The sequence below is a fragment of the Orbicella franksi genome, chromosome 1, assembly GCF_964199315.1.
Source record: "Orbicella franksi chromosome 1, jaOrbFran1.1, whole genome shotgun sequence".
NCBI classification, from domain to species: Eukaryota; Metazoa; Cnidaria; class Anthozoa; order Scleractinia; family Merulinidae; genus Orbicella; species Orbicella franksi.
In genome coordinates, this window is record NC_138145.1 from 36151047 (window position 1) to 36167147 (window position 16101).

Sequence of the window (16101 nt, forward strand, 5' to 3'; positions counted from 1 at the left end):
TCAATAGGCCGTAATGAATGTAAACATTGTCATAAAAATTTGGCGTCTTTAGCCACAAGTTCGCGGACTCTCTTTAACCCTATCCAGACCGGATTTTTTGGCTTTTTAAGATCTTCTAGTCACTGGAAACCAAGTGAAAATGTTATCAGATCAGACGACTAGGTTGAAGAAAGTGGATATCGGTTAGTCTTCACTCTGGTTTCATCAGCCCCGGTTTCACCAGCCTCGGTTTCACCACCCTTATTCGCTTTTACTCGGGTGGGACGATAAAGAAGCTGACTAAGCTTATCAAGTTCACCAAGTTTATCTACCTCCTCAAGCAGTTTAAACACTGTATCAAAGACCTTTACTGGTTAAAATAATTTATTAGATACATCTCTAAAGACACAAGTGACAATGGAACCAAATTTAGCACACAGTTAGGTTTTAACGTCCTTAGCATTTTGAGGTAGACTTAGTACCTCTGACGGGTCACGTGAAATGTCAAGTGACATTTAGCAGAAAATAACAAATATTTGACCAACTGGTGGCGGCTTTTAGCAAAAATCATTCAACAAAAACGGGTTTTAGATGCAGTTCAATGCAGTTCAGTGTAGTTCAATTATTTCCATCCTCTCACGTTTGGAATGACCATGCTGAGAATGGAATGACCATCCAAGTTTTTGCGGAAAAAGGTTTTAGGGTCAAAGGTCATTTTTTCAAGAAAATTCGACTTTTGATCATCTATATTTTCTAAAAACGAAATCAAGGAAGATCATTCCAAACGTAGCAAGGTAGATAATTTAAATTTGCGTAGATAAAGCTCATTTATTGATTAATACGTGTAAAATTCGCCACGAATTCGCCGATTTACTAAATTTTAATGAAATAATAACGTTTAAAAGAACGTTTAAAAGGTCATGAACTTGTGGCGTCTAAAGTTACAGGCTCGCAGATACTCTTTAGCCCTATTCAGACCGAGCTAATGGACTTTTTGAGGTCTTCTTTGACCGATGGGGGATCGGAGGGAAGGTGGAGGGGTTTCTGAGGCCAACACCCCGTTACTCTTGGAGTATTAAAGTCATTACTGATCACAAATCTTGTACGTTTTATAACACGTCCCAAACTTTCCTCTACGAGGTCCGTGTCATAGAATGGATCTCCCACCTTGGATTTTTACTAAAGTTTTTTTTACTAAACGCTGGAAAATTGCGAAAATTTGCTCGCAATATTTTCTCTTTTTTGACAGTTTATATCTTTCCAATGATGTCTTTCATTTTCAACAGTACTAGCAGTCTCAATTATCATGAACTGTGGACAGTTGCAAGCGCGATATGATTAAAGCAAAACAGGACGACACGCTTTTTCATTGAGTAAAAAAATGTAATTTTACAAGTTGGAGTTATGACTTTCTTCAATTATGACAACCTTCGGAATGTTGATCATCCAGTTATTTCTAATGTAGTCCTCAAACATTATTTAAACTCCCAGCCTCCTTAAGATAGAAATTTCTTATCCTTTTTTAGTGCCTACGGAAAGGAATTCTGGTCAACCCTCACAAGAAACCGCTGGTCAACCAACACAAGAAACCGCGATCTCCAATGAAAGGATGATTTACATCGCATCTGGTATCGCCGTCATTCTGTTGCTGGTGCTATGTTTTATTCTAGGTTTCTGGTGCCACAGACGGTCTTGTCACAAGCGAATCAAAAGGTTATTCACTGTTGTTGTTACCTCGTATTTAAGATGAAACATGATAAATTCGTTGGTTATTGCAAAACTGGGACAATTAACAGGAAAGATTCTGAATGTTATGGCATTTTACAGCTAAAAGCTGCATCTATACGTTAATTACAGCCGGTTGCATTCTCAGCAGGCGCTGTTTTGAGACGTAATAGAGACCTTGCCTCTTTTTTGCTTAAATTTATTCACCTAACAGCAAAGAAAACCTTACTATTATAAATTGACCCTACATATATAACATATGCGTACCACAAGACAAACATAGTTTAACTTTGAAATATGATGTTCAGACAAGAAATCGGATGTGAAATGACTTAGCAAAATGATGGGAGGCGCAGTGGCCCAATGGTTAGTTGGGGAGCAGTGGAAGAAAAAAGAGAGATAGAAAAAATAAGAGACGAGTGTGGTACGTAGGCTCGATTTCCAGCCGTTTTGTGAGTCCGCGTTCTTTGCACCTTGGGAGGAGGATAAACAACCGCACTCCCAACACGGCTGAAAATCGAGCCTATGTGGTACGGAAAAGCCAGAGAACAATCGTTCACTCCTCCCACCAAGCCCCTCTCTCCTTCTTTCGCTCGCCATTTTTCGTGCTGTACCCCAACTAACTACCTAAGCGCGTTGGACTTGGGATCTGCTGGCGGTCCATGTTGGTACGTTGGCTGGGGTCACTGCGTTGTGTTCCTGGGTAAGAAATCTATTTGGGAATCTCTCCAGCTCGGGATATTTTAAAATGGATGACGCCAAAGTGCCAGGTCAACCTGAGGATATGTGCGGAGGTAGCCTGCAATGGGCTAGCATGTTATCTATAGGCAATAACAATACCTCTCGCTCGGAAGCCGGGATAGCTTTAATGGTATATGCTTAACTGCAGCCCTCAACTTAACCATTGCAGAACTTGGTATCCAATTTAGAAGTTAATGACAAAATGCAGAATGGCTGAGTTTCATCGCCAAGCTCTAAGACGTTCATCTTTTAATTAAGCAGCAAGATTTAAGTAAAATAATAGCCTACTGCGCTATACTACTTGTGTATAAACTATTTTGCCATCTGTCCACAGATCAGCTCGTTCAGCTCGCGAAATTGTCCCGCTTGACAAGTGGGAACTCCTTCCCGAGGAAATAAAATACGAAGAGGAGCTGGGTCGAGGAGCATTTGGTGTGGTTTACAAAGCAACTCTAAAGAGGCGAGTTGGAATAGAAGTGTTTGATACTGAAAAAACATTGAAGCCCGAGGAATCATGCCAGCTGGTCGCAGTCAAAGAACTGCAAGGTAATTGCAATCATTATGCAAAATCATGTATAAAAGGGCGAATCGTCACACAACTTGCTAATTGGTTTGGTCCGTTGTCTTTAAAATACACCTGAAAGAGATTTAAATTCTCGGTGATATGCAAAATACTTAAAGGAGTCCAGTCACGGTATTTTGAGTTATTTTGGCCACATACAAAATTACCTTTAAATGGTAGGAAACCTGAAAATAACAGTTTAATAACATAGAAAAACACCAAAGAGATAATGATAAACCATAGAGGAACAAGGATGGCTAAGGATGGAGAAGGTTAACACGGATTACAAACGACGAATTTGAAAAATTGAGGCAAAACTTCTCAATATGCGCAAACCGTGACTGAGCTCCTTTAACCCTTTACAGATCGGTCGCATTTGGTCTTTTGCAATCAGATTGCAAGTTGTATCTCCCCAGTCTTAAGCTTAAGGTGGCATTACGAACAACACAACTGAGCCATTTCCCTTTATAGTGTGGATATCATTAAAAACTATATAATCATCTGTCGCTTTGGTTTTTTTTTCTTTTCATGTCCCATTATCCCTAAATTAGAGAGCAGGTAGTTGTGAGCATGAAACGCAATTGAGTTTCCTGTCGGAATGCACTCCGACCGTGACTGAAACAAAGCCTAATAGATGGCTGATTGATTTTTGAATCTGGTTTTAAAATCTTATATTCGTAGCAAATAGGAATTTAACTACATCATTTGTGTCTAGATGATCCGAGCGAAGAACAAAAAGAAGAGTTCTTGCAGGAAATAGAACAGATGAAGCAGTTGGGTGCACACCAGAATATTGTATCCCTGGTTGGTTGTTGCACTTTGCAGGAACACAAGTTCCTGGTGGTAGAGTACGTTCCGTTTGGTGATCTGTTGCAGTGGTTACGACGCAGGAGGCGATCGGTAAGACGTTTTCCAAAGGAATGTTTAAACAATTCGATGTTGCCTCAAGTGTTTGGTAGTAATGGATTTAAAGGTAGGCCAGTGGTGTAGTCCTTCACGAGACAGTTCGTGCTAATTATACGGGGCTCTTGTAAATCTATCAAAGCTCACAGTTTAACATGCAGCTATAGGATTTCCATGGCTAGTTGTCTCCCAAGGAGGCTGCGTTGGGTTTTAAATATAATAAGATTTCCAGTCGATGATGTTCAGCCCTCATCTTGAACTAAATTACTTCCACGTTTAGACCAATCGTGCTAGTTATTTATGACCTAATCGTGTTCATTGTATTCTAGATCAATCGAAACCAAGGCACTGGGGGTAACGAGGAGAAGAAATGTTACCACGACAAGGAAATATTCAATGCTCAAAAAGAAATGAGCGATTGTAGCCAAGTAGGTGCCTTACATTAAACCCTATTCTAATCAGATATGTTTTGGGCTTCAAGAACGTGAGTGGTGAGATGGAGTGGCGACTAAAAGTTCTGAGGCCTTTGACTCCACCAGTATGTAACCTGAGGGATGGGGAATGTGGTATAGTGTATCGTGTGTATCTGCAATCAAATATTTAAGGCTTAATAGAAAATAACCTGTCAATTAATATGTCACATAGCCGACTGTCGGGGTGTATTGATCGGTGAGCAGGGGGTGAGTAGGAAAATTGGTGGTGGGATGGATGAAAGAAGGAAAGAAGGAAGGAAGGAAGGAAAGAAGGAAGGAAGGAAGGAAGGAATGGGGAACGGACGGACGGACAAATGATTGAATAGATTAAATGAACGAACAAACGAATGGGTGAGTGTATGAATAAAAATATAAATATGGATTAAAATATTAACTTTTAATGCATATTTAACAGGGAAAACTAGAGCTTCAGGGTGAAAATCGGGCCTTGGCTGTTCCTGGCGGTTTCCAAGTTAACAAAGAAATCGCCATGTCCTCTGCACAGCTTTCTCAGGTAAGAAACAGCTTGAGTACTACTTTAGAATATATTATCGTAAATCTCCAATTTTTCGTTATAATATTAGGCAAATATTCTCTTCAAATTTGTTTTGGAAAAATGATGTAGGCCTGACGTCAAAATTTCAATAGGAAAGTTTGAAAGAGTATTAAATTTTCATTTTACGTGAAAAGAAAAGTTGACAGATGTAAGAAAAATATTAAAACGTGATCAATTTAACTGCATTTAAATAGCAGGAATATCCCTGTATGGATAAATTGGATAAATAGCCAAGAAATATCCCATAAAGGGAGGAACTAGAGTGTTTCGATGGTACTTTAAAATCCCGGAGATAAAAGAGCTATCCCCCTCTAGTCCCTCTGCTCTCACAAAAATTTTCCCAATCTTTGAACTCCCCCTTTACCTCGCCCTCCCCTCCCCCCAACAATCCAGTCCGATATAACATTTCAGCTCTGACCTCTCGATGTTTTTTTTTGTTGTTGTTAAAAGAGAGAGATTTTGTAAAATATTGACCTACCGCGAAATAGGGGTATTGAAATACACGTATTTCACGGTAGGTCAATATTTTTCCCATTCAGGAAAAAGAAGATGATACTCAGGATGGGATCGATCAAGGTCAACCACGGCTAAAGCAAACTTTGCTGATGATGGAATCGACTCCGTCACGAGATAAAAGAATTATCATCCTTGATGGAACTCTTTTCGCTGAGAATCTTGCTGAAGTAAGTAATTGAAAAGCGAAAGTGTCCGCTTTTCTATTGTTTATTTCCATGACAGTTTTAGCTCTTGAAACTACATTTACGAAGATTATAACAAAGAATTAAACGACAAATTCATTGGTCTATGCGCATATTATTATTTGGATTGGTATCCAGAAACGTACATGCACTTATGTATGGTAATGAAATTTAAATGATGTGTATCCACGAATGTTTATTTCATTTGTGGTCATGTGCCAAATATGATGAGATCAGTTAGGTCAACATAGCCAAACTGGCAGTAGAAATCAAAATTATTAGATATATTCTAAAAAGTATTACGAGTATGATGAAGTATTAAAAATGCTATAGCTAAAGCAGAAGTGGAAGAAATGTAAAAAAAAAAAAACAAACGTTAAAACCAAAATCAAAACTGAGAAAAAAATAATTGTATAGCAAGCGCAACTTCAACATATCACTACAAATGTTTTCCAATCAATATAAGAGAAACTCACCAAAAGCTCACGCTACATTAGGTTTGAAATAAGCGCCACATTTTCTATCCTTCCCTCCCTACCCAAAATATGAATAACGGAATAATTTACAAACGCTTAGTTTACTACCATTACTTGCTACGTTACGTTCTTTTTTTTTTTTTTTTTTTTTTTTTCGCCTTCTTCATTCAGGAAAAGAGCAATGATTCACTGGATCAGGAAATTATCGAACTGATGCCGATATCATCGCCATTACAGGAAAACAGCAAGGCTGCCTCCATATTCATATCGACTGAAAATATTGATGATGATGACTGGGAGAAAGAGGAAGGAGACAATAATTCTTTTCTGAACCAGGAAAAAATAGAGGTACTATCAATGCCAACGACATTACAGGGAAAAGACAACGTTTCCACTATACTGATGCCATCTGAAAATATTGATGATGATGAATCCGACCCTGACGAAGGCAACTGTAACGATTTTATGGAGCAGAAAAGCATGGAACAGATGTCGGTGTCATCGACATCACAGGGCAAGAGCAACGATGCGGCCATATTGATATCAAATGAAAATATTGATGATGATAACGACGAAGGCGCAGACAGCTTTACTACTCAAAAGCTGCTTTCTTTTGCTTGGCAAATAGTAAAGGGAATGGTAGGTATTAATATAGCTAATTGGAAATGAGATAAAGTATAAAAATACTTTCTAGCTGTGACTGTCGACCTCCGCAAGAAAGGTTTTGTAAACAAATCATCTGAAACTGAGATGGGTCTCGCATGCCTCCTTTACTGGTAATTTCAAACAAAGTTTTAATACGTGATTCAGCAACAACAACAACAACAACAAAAAAAGAATCATGATCTTTACTTCTATAAATAAATCGTGCTCTTGTAATTCTTTCATAATTTTTTAGAATCATCTCGCAGAGAAAGGCTTCATTCATCGTGACCTTGCAGCGCGTAATATTCTGGTTGGCACTGATAACCGAGTCAAAGTGTCAGACTTTGGATTGATGCGAGAAATCTACGAGGACTTGTACAGTGGAAAGAATACAAAGAAACTTCCTGTGAAATGGATGGCCCCAGAATCAATTAATGACAGCATTTACACCATCAAGAGTGATGTGTAAGTCAATCTTTCTGTGTGACGGCAAAGCCTTTTCCTTAACCCTCAGATGTACACATGGAGAAGTACAACCTGTTCTTTCGAGAATTTAGCGTGTATCATCGAGTTGTGATTTGCGGGAAGTTTGGAGAGCAGCAAAGAAGCGTTGAAGTTGCTCGCGGGGCAGGTTGTCATTATAATACATGGACTAAAAAAGAGAACTCCTTAAAATCTTAGTTGTGTTGAGTACATGTACAGTAATTACACAACAGCGTTTATTGATCTTTTTTAATTTTATTTTCATGTAGCTGGTCCTTTGGAATACTTCTTTGGGAAATGGCCACCATGGGTAAGTTAAAAAAATATACTTTTTAATTTTCATTCAAGTCTTTTTTTCTTTTTTTCTTTCAGAAATTAGTTATTATGTAGCAAGCAGGACGAGAGTAACTGGGACTAACTAAAAAGACGAGAGTAACTGGGACTAGCCCAAGTGATTATTATGGGATTAAGAAAAGGATCCCACGAGGAAAAACAAGATAGTAAGAAACGACAGTCGAGGAGAAACGTTTTGTTAACGTATTTTAGTAGTTGTTATCGCGTGATTAAAGTAGTGTGCAACATTTACTTCCTGATGTTAAGACGAGAATTTATGTCAGTTTTCCTCATGTGACACTTACTGTTTACTTACTTTCTTATGACTTATTTTTGCTTTTTTTGTATGCATTTCAGGTGGTGTGCCGTATCCAACGTTAACCAATCGAGAGCTGTGTCAACTTTTGAAGACTGGATATCGCATGGAAAGGCCTGACATGTGTTGTGATGAAGTGTAAGTAACTGAATTGCGTTGAGATCAGTAGTCCCTCTTTCGAAATAGGGCTGATACTTGAAAACAAGCAATTATCCGGTACTAACAAATTGGAATGCACGTGGCTCGCTTGAATGAATGAATGAATGAATATATATATGTATGTATGTATGTATGTATGTATGTATGTATGTATATATATAAACGGTTATAAAATGCCTCAAGCCAACAAAGAATGCCACTGCGTCAGGAGGATCAATGAAGATTCACAGTCCAAGCCTCACCGCAAAAATGAATTTAAAAACGTTTGATAAAGCAAGGACGGACAACTTCTGACGGTAAAAAAAGTTAAAAAGTTAAAAATTTAATAGAAAAACGTTTCGGTCTTAGACCTTCATCAGTTCAGGTAACTGATGAAGGTCTAAGACCGAAACGTTTTTCTATTAAATTTTTAAATTTTTAACTTTTTTTACCGTCAGAAGTTGTCCGTCCTTGCTTTATCAAACGTTTATATATATATATATATATATATATATATATATATATATATATATATATATATATATATATATAGGACGGACAACTTCTGAATGACATTTTCATTGGAAGAAAAACTTTTTTATGCCCTGAGCGGGATTTGAACCCACGTCCCCCTGATTACCGGTCGGGTGTGATCACCACTACACTATCAGAGCAACCGTGCTGGCTACACGGCCAATCTAGATAGTGAATGGAGATTTACGTGGTTCTCCCGGGCCAATGTTTTTCTCCAACCAGATGACACTGGATCGACAGGAACGACGATTCACAGGCGGACGAGAGAGAAGGAGACAATTTAATTACAAGTTAAGTGGTCTCTCGAGCCAACAGCGCATCTCTGCCCACAGGAGGATATAATATTGGCCCGGGTGAACCACGTAAATCTCCATTCACTATCTAGATTGGCCGTGTAGCCAGCACGGTTGCTCTGATAGTGTAGTGGTGATCACACCCGACCGGTAATCAGGGGGACGTGGGTTCAAATCCCGCTCAGGGCATAAAAAAGTTTTTCTTCCAATGAAAATGTCATTCAGAAGTTGTCCGTCCTTGGTTCTTTCATTAACTTCATTAATTAACTACGTCTGACCGAGGCTTGGACTGTGAATCCATTTGTGATCCTCCTGTGGGCAGAGATGCGCTGTTGGCTCGAGAGACCACTTAACTTGTATATATATATATATATATATATATATATATATATATATATATATATATATATATATGTATATGTATTTATTTCGTATCAAAACAACTGGTAATGCTGCTACTAAAAGTAGCTATAGAGGACAGCCATTCATGAAGACTACGAATACCGTATCTGAGAAATATTGTCGTTTTTAAACTGCGGACACTTCGCGATATGCGAACAACCAATGTTATCTACATACAGTGGCTTAAATTAAATATCTGCAAAGGATCTGTAATATGAAATATATCCGTCCAAATTTACATAAGGTTTATTTTAAACCCTGACCACTGCTGTCTAGGGGGGCTCTAAAACAATAAGGAGTTGTTGACTGATTTAGCGTTGTGATATATTTCAAGTTGGCTTTGACAAATATTGTAGATTGATCGGGTTTGTTCCTCAATGCAGCTATTTAACCTTTTGTCATCTTCTAATCCATGATAGATATGAGCTGATGTCTGAGTGCTGGAATGAAGATCCATCCTCTCGTCCCAGTTTCTCTGAGTTGATTAATCGACTGGAGGTGATCATGACGAGGGATGTACCATACTGTGACTTGGACAAGCATGATGAGTCACGCTCTTACCACAACGTGCCCGTTAACGCTGATGAACACAGCGGATAAGAAAGAGACAGAAAGGTCTACAGGATAATGCACTATGGACGAGAACTTTCAACTTTAAAAGGCCATGTTTAACTTGAAAAAGAAAACAAAATCACTATATATGCATGTAATCCAGACTTTAATCCTATAGAATTCTAGCTGAGACAAACTCAAGAATTGCGCAGATAACCATCTTTCTTCAAATACTACAAACAAAAAATTATAAACCTTGTGCTTATCCACTTATTAACCCATATCCGTTCAATGTTGTTTTAAAATGTTAGTAATACACGAGAAGTAATTTGTAGATAAAAAGAGAGAAAAAGACAACATCATTAAGTAGGAGGAGGCGGGAAAGATAGAAAGGTAGCCAGCCCTTGTCAGATTTTTCTTGTCTCAGCAGTTCCATCAGGGACGGTTATTTAGACGTAAACAAGTAAAGTTGCGCTAGTTGTGTGCAATGCTAGAAACTGAACTCGGAAGCGGTATTGAAAATGGAGGCGCATTAATCATGTTAACATTGCTAGCTGCTGGTTGCCTAACCAGTTGGCTATTGACATTAGTAAAGATAAAAAGCTGAATTTGAGACTGCTACATATCTTGTTGTAGCTAATTGCCTGCCAATATACTGGTTTAAGCTTAAATATATCAAAATATAAGTTAATGTTACCTGTGTTGAATCTGACTTTATTTGTTTATGGTTGTGGTTACCATTGAATATGCGTGGACTGGTGTGAGGTCTGGAACCAAACGGATGCGGGAACTGGAACAACCGAGGAACATTGCAGAAATTTGTATAATGTTGATGGAGGACGCAGCTATGAACAGTGCAGAGCAGCTGGCATGAAGAGCAGTAAACTCACAGGTTAACAAACAGGGGGTAGACATGAGAAAGGACGCGGGAAAGGCAAAACAGAAATCAGTAAACTACTTGTGAACGGGCTAAGAAAAACAAGGGTGTTGCGCATATTGCCCGACTCACAGTTAATGGACCAGAGCAGGCATGACTGTAGCCGTCGGGAATCTACAGATGTATATGTATTACCGTAGATAAAACAGGAACTATCATTTAAAAACAGTGGCCACACTATATCTCTCCGCGGTTTGGCCAGACTGGAAGCATCAGCACAACTTGAATTTCTGGCAGGAGTTAAAAGTCCTCGTGTAGGCAAAATAAGAGGGTCTCAATGGGGGAGAGAAGGGGGGGGGGGGTGCGGAGGAGGGGCGCAAATGTCAGTTATCAGTTCAAATTTTGATTGTCTATTTGTCAGTTGTCAGTCAAGAGGCTGTTACTAATTAACTGAAGACCTAAAACCTCTCTTAGGGCAGTTTCCTTTTCCTCGATTTTTTTCGAGTGGATGTATACAGGCTACACAATGAGCCGATGAAGAAGCCATCATGTAATGCACACTTTCTGGAAACAAGCGAACAGGTATGAATCACAAAAATAATTGTCAATAAGGGTCAAATCGGGTCAGATTGAGGCAGATCGTAATCTCCTTCACAGCCGTTATTAGGGTCGTCACGCAACTCTTCTCCCCACTAATAGTTAGTGGAGAGAAGCGTTGCCTGACGACCCTAATATCGGCTGCGAAGGAGACTAGGCAAATCGAATTTTCTTCGTAAAATTACTGTAAGTGAAAATGTATCCTGTCTACTTGATCCAGCGTTACGGATGCATTACACTTGTTTGGTCTGGCAGTGGACTTTTTGGTACTAAACAAGTGACACGAACCTCATGCCGATACAATCGAGACAAGGCTCTACTTAGTACCCGTGCCTCGATTCCCGCTTGGTCCAGACAAAATCAGTGGGTGTCTGGAAAACCTACATACATACATACAGCCTTTATTTATACACGATAAAAGACGTCAAAGCTAACAAGCTTGTGGGGTCGTGTACTAATAAGATACATAAAATAACTACAATTAATAGATAAATAATTAATACAGTTAATAAAAAATTAATACAATAATTAAGTAATTCTTATAAAAAATATAATTTTGATAACAACGAATGAGATCAATAGTTAAAAATAAATAAAATTCTCCGATCTTTTGTTAATTATTTGTGGGGCTAAAACATTCAAATTAAATTCCTTAAAAGTGTTACAATTAACAACATTCTTCAAAACAGAGTTCAGGTCTGTGCTCTCTAGTATCGATCTATTAGTTCGCCCTATAGCGTTCCAGAGGACAGCCCCTCTATAGGAAATGGAGTTTTTAACGTATTTGGAGGCAAAACTCGGTACTATCAGCCCATGCTTCAGTCGTGAAGAAGGTCTGTCGCCGTGGATAATCAACTTTTCAGCCAAAGTGCTAGGGAGCATGCCCTGATAACCCTTGAAAAAAAGTTTAATTAAAGAACGTTTATACATATATGCTAAAGTGTTCCACTTAACGGTAGCTAAAACGTCAACTGTTGGCATGTCCGGTGGAAAGCCAAAAATAATTCTAGCAGCACGGCAATGTTGTATTCTTGTCCCGAATAGCGAATAGCGAATAGTCGCGAATAGCGAATAGGGAATAATCCCGAATAGTGCGAATAGTCTCGAATAGTGCGAATAGTGGCGAACAGTCACGAAAAGTGGCGAATAGTGACGAGTAGTCCTCAATAGTCATCGCTTTAGATCTAATATCCTGCGCATATTAATTATCCAAATAAGCAACAGAATTTCAGTGAATTTATCACCTTTTCTTCTCCGGACTCAGGCTAGGGCTGTTCATCGCCGACATTAAGAAAACAGAAAACACAAGGATAACCTAATAAAGACGTATTTATGCTTTTGCAACGGTCAAAACAGAAGAAATTACGTTTAGAAACATCTTTTGTCCTGTTAAGCGTCTGTGCTTTTTAGCGGGAAAATCCCATCCTACGTTGCTGCGAGGTTGACGGCGAGATAGTAGTTACCCTATTTGCTACGATTTGCCACTTTTTGCCACTATTCGAGACTGTTCGCCACTATTCGCACTATTCAAGACTATTCGCACTATTCGTACTATTCGCTATTCGCTATTCGGGACTATTCGCTGTTCGCTATTCGCGACTATTCTGCTTATACCAGCTTAAAATATACTCCAGGTGGGGCAAGCGTAAAAGTTTATAATGAACTGAAGGTTTTGTCAAACGTATGTAAATAGTTCTTTGTCTTAAACGAAGCTGTAGAATAAATTTTCCCAAAGCATTATGCAGGAAGTTGATAATTATATAATACTGACCACAACGTAATGCGGATTTAGAATAAAAAATTCTCGGTTTTGCAGGTAAAGTGATTCCTACAATTTCGTATTGGTTATAAAAGGGAGAAAGAAATGCAACTTTATTAAACATTAGCTCAACCAGCTGCAAGCTGACTGAACACTATATTTGTTTCACTCAAAGAAAAAAAGAAAAAAAACGTGCTAGTAAAAGATATAATTGTTTTGGAGACAGTGTAATCAGTTCGGAAATGGACATCAAAATTGGTAAATGAAGAATAGTGGAAGCAAAGAAACTCTTTTATCATTGTCTTTGGCTGTGACAAATTTGTCGCAAAGCTTCTAATTCAGATCTGTATGCTGAAAGAAACACTCAGTACCAGTCTATAATGAATTCGGCAAGTGTATTGAAGATGCAGGGACGAACACTCGAAAATCGTCGGCAAAATCAAAATAAGAGTGAGTGTCTGACGGTGACTAGACGCGCGGAATAACTGTTATGGACAGGATTTGAGAACATACTTTGGACCGCTCGTTATTTTATTGTTTTTCCTCATAATTTCGGCTTAAATACTTTAAGATGTGTTTACCATACCATTCACAAGAACCCTTGGATTTTCTTTCTTAATCTCGTTATTTTGACCAACCGCAAAATTATGTTTGTATTCAGCGGAATAATTATCGGTTAGGAAATCCCGCAAAGCATTTTAAGAAATACTTTTTGCCTTCAGTTAAAACCTTTTAGGGTTAAGTTAAATAGCATTTTACAGAGTTAAAGTTTGTTTTGTTTTGTGGTTAAGGGCGGTGCACAAACGGGGTCGAGAGTCAAAATCTGTGCATTCAGCTTTCTCTTGATCGCTTCTGCAAAACATTATATTCTTTAGATAGCAGTATCTGATATAAGAATGAGATTTATGTTCAGTGCTCTTTTACAGAAAAAAAAAAGAAGTTCTTTATTTTATAATTGAGTAGAGAATACAAGCTTTAAATGACAGAATTTTTCACTGCTTAGTATCCTTGACTTCTTGTTCAAACGCCAGTTGCACGTGACTGTTTCCTTTTGGAAATGTTCTCCGCTGTGTCGCCGGGATCACAACAACTGTCTTTTCAATTTCTTCCTTTGATAAATGCGATGGCGCTGGCGCCACTGGCCTTCTTAAGCAGCACAAGACCAGGGCTTCTCTAAACTCAGGAATTCGTAATGCGAACAAAACTGGATTGACAAACGAGTTGGAATCTATCTGGACTTGACCGACAAAGATTACATAGTGCATGATAGTTATAGGGAGCCACGAAAGCAAATCAAAAATAGAAACAAACAATAAGGTCTTTGTTAAACGTTGTTAAGCGTTTCTTTTGTGAGGTTCTGTTTTTTTGTTTTGAAGCGACTCTTCCGTGTTGAAATTTTCTCCAAATGGCGATGTTACAGCCACATATGATGAATATTAGAAGTAAGGCGTATATCGTCAAGGGATATATAGCATGTTGGGTTGAAATAAAGAGATTCAACGTAGTCCAGACAGTAGTAACAAGGAAAGCAAGTATCCAGACCATGAAGATGATAATGCGGTATGTTCGCATCGATAGTGTTCGGTGCTTCAGTGGCCAATATGTTGCGCAAAGTCTCTCGCCAGATATAAAAGCCACAGAAATTGACGAAGCGAGCTTGAAAAAGGTATCAACAATCAGGTAGAGAGTATACCAAAACACCATCCGTCCTCCGTTGCAAAGCTGAAAATGAGCCCCAACGCGGTAAATGTAGATCGGTAAAGCCACTGTTCCTAACATCAGGTCAGCAAACGCCATATTGATGACTAGAAGCAAACTTCTTTTACGATATCTCTTGTTTACTGTAAACAGAACAATGGCAAGCAAGTTTCCTAGAACAATACACACAGATAACAAGATAAAAGCGGTGCGAAAGTTTGGAAGGAAAGATTCTTGATGGGCCAGTCGCGTTCCCTGAGCTAGTGTTAGCTGCTGCTGTGCTCCTCGTATTTTAGCTTTCACTGAACGATTGAAACGTCGATTACACTTTGCCGATAATAACGTATCATTACTTGATGGGGAAAATAAGAGTTCTGTAATCCGCACCATGTGAGACTAAGGAGCAAGTGGCACATCATGACCAAATTTGTAGTTTTTTAACCGTTGTAGGATCAATCATTGTGGACTAATCTTTCACATGAGATGTCTCAATCGACTTAAGAGTCCCTGTCCATAAAAATGGAAAATAACTCGGCAAGGGTCAAAAATTCGATTTCGCTAATATTTTCATGGTAAATAGGCTAGGGCATGACAAAAACTACTGGATAGTTTTTTTGGCAAAATATCCTTTTATTTCAAAGAAATATGCAAATTACCAAATTCCGTTAAAATCGTCATTTAACGCACCATTTTATTACAGAAGTTTGAGAGCCTCGCATGCAAAACCACATCATTCTTCCGTCTTTAAAACACTCAAATATTTTTGTGCAATGTTTAAATGTGTACTGGGTTGATTTTAGGGAATGTTGCGTTGTCTTTTTGGGTGCAAAATAATTAAATTTCGAAGACATGTATTTTATTCACTTAAAAGTACTTCGTGAATATAATTAATTTTCACTATGTGCGAAACCTTCAAATGGATCAAGCTTCTGGTGGTTGAATCGCAGAAGGATGGTCTACAGATTCCTGTAAAAATTTCTCTGGGCAAATGATTGTGAGCGACGCGAGAGCTTTTCAAAGTACGTCAAAAATGCAAATATTTGACCATCCGTCGTCAAATTTCAATTTACGGGTTAGACGTATATTTTAGCATGCGCCACATGATTTGACCTATGTTAAATTGAAATAGACACAGAGCTGATTATTTCGAAATGTTCTAGCCTCATTTGTTGTAAAAGGCAGGTGCAAAACGGATTTGACGTGTTTCTCTCACCATTCGTCGCACATAAAGCAGAAGTTTGCTTTTGTTTACATAAGTCCGATGTACATCGCCAACTGTCAACTTATTTAACGGTCGAATACCATGAATCTGTGACCCTCTTTCGACACATATGATCACCACTGCAACTAAGTCTAAAACG

General features: G+C 38.5%; 3 protein-coding genes across 3 annotated transcripts in view; 2 read left to right on the forward strand and 1 right to left on the reverse strand.

Annotated features, from left to right (window-relative positions):
• Positions 1-5544, forward strand: part of LOC145495531 (cubilin-like) — a gene marked incomplete at its 3' end in the record, with an annotated part of 52034 nt that extends 46490 nt beyond the window's left edge. The window contains exons 9-14 of the mRNA XM_081475203.1: positions 1506-1692; positions 2780-2991; positions 3723-3907; positions 4240-4338; positions 4799-4897; positions 5479-5544. Coding sequence (XP_081331329.1) covers positions 1506-1692; positions 2780-2991; positions 3723-3907; positions 4240-4338; positions 4799-4897; positions 5479-5544 — 848 coding nt within the window. The remainder of the gene's footprint in view (positions 1-1505; positions 1693-2779; positions 2992-3722; positions 3908-4239; positions 4339-4798; positions 4898-5478) is intronic.
• Positions 1-16101, reverse strand: part of LOC145479914 (MAM and LDL-receptor class A domain-containing protein 1-like) — a 266467-nt gene that overhangs the window by 4043 nt on the left and 246323 nt on the right. The gene's annotated exons all lie outside the window — the stretch shown is intronic.
• On the forward strand, positions 5545-8146 carry LOC145480276 (uncharacterized). The gene is made up of 5 exons (XM_081458614.1): positions 5545-5622; positions 6285-6752; positions 7012-7223; positions 7511-7551; positions 7932-8146. The coding sequence occupies exons 1-5, from the start codon at positions 5545-5547 to the stop codon at positions 8030-8032; spliced, it is 900 nt and encodes a 299-aa protein (XP_081314740.1). The 3' UTR covers positions 8033-8146.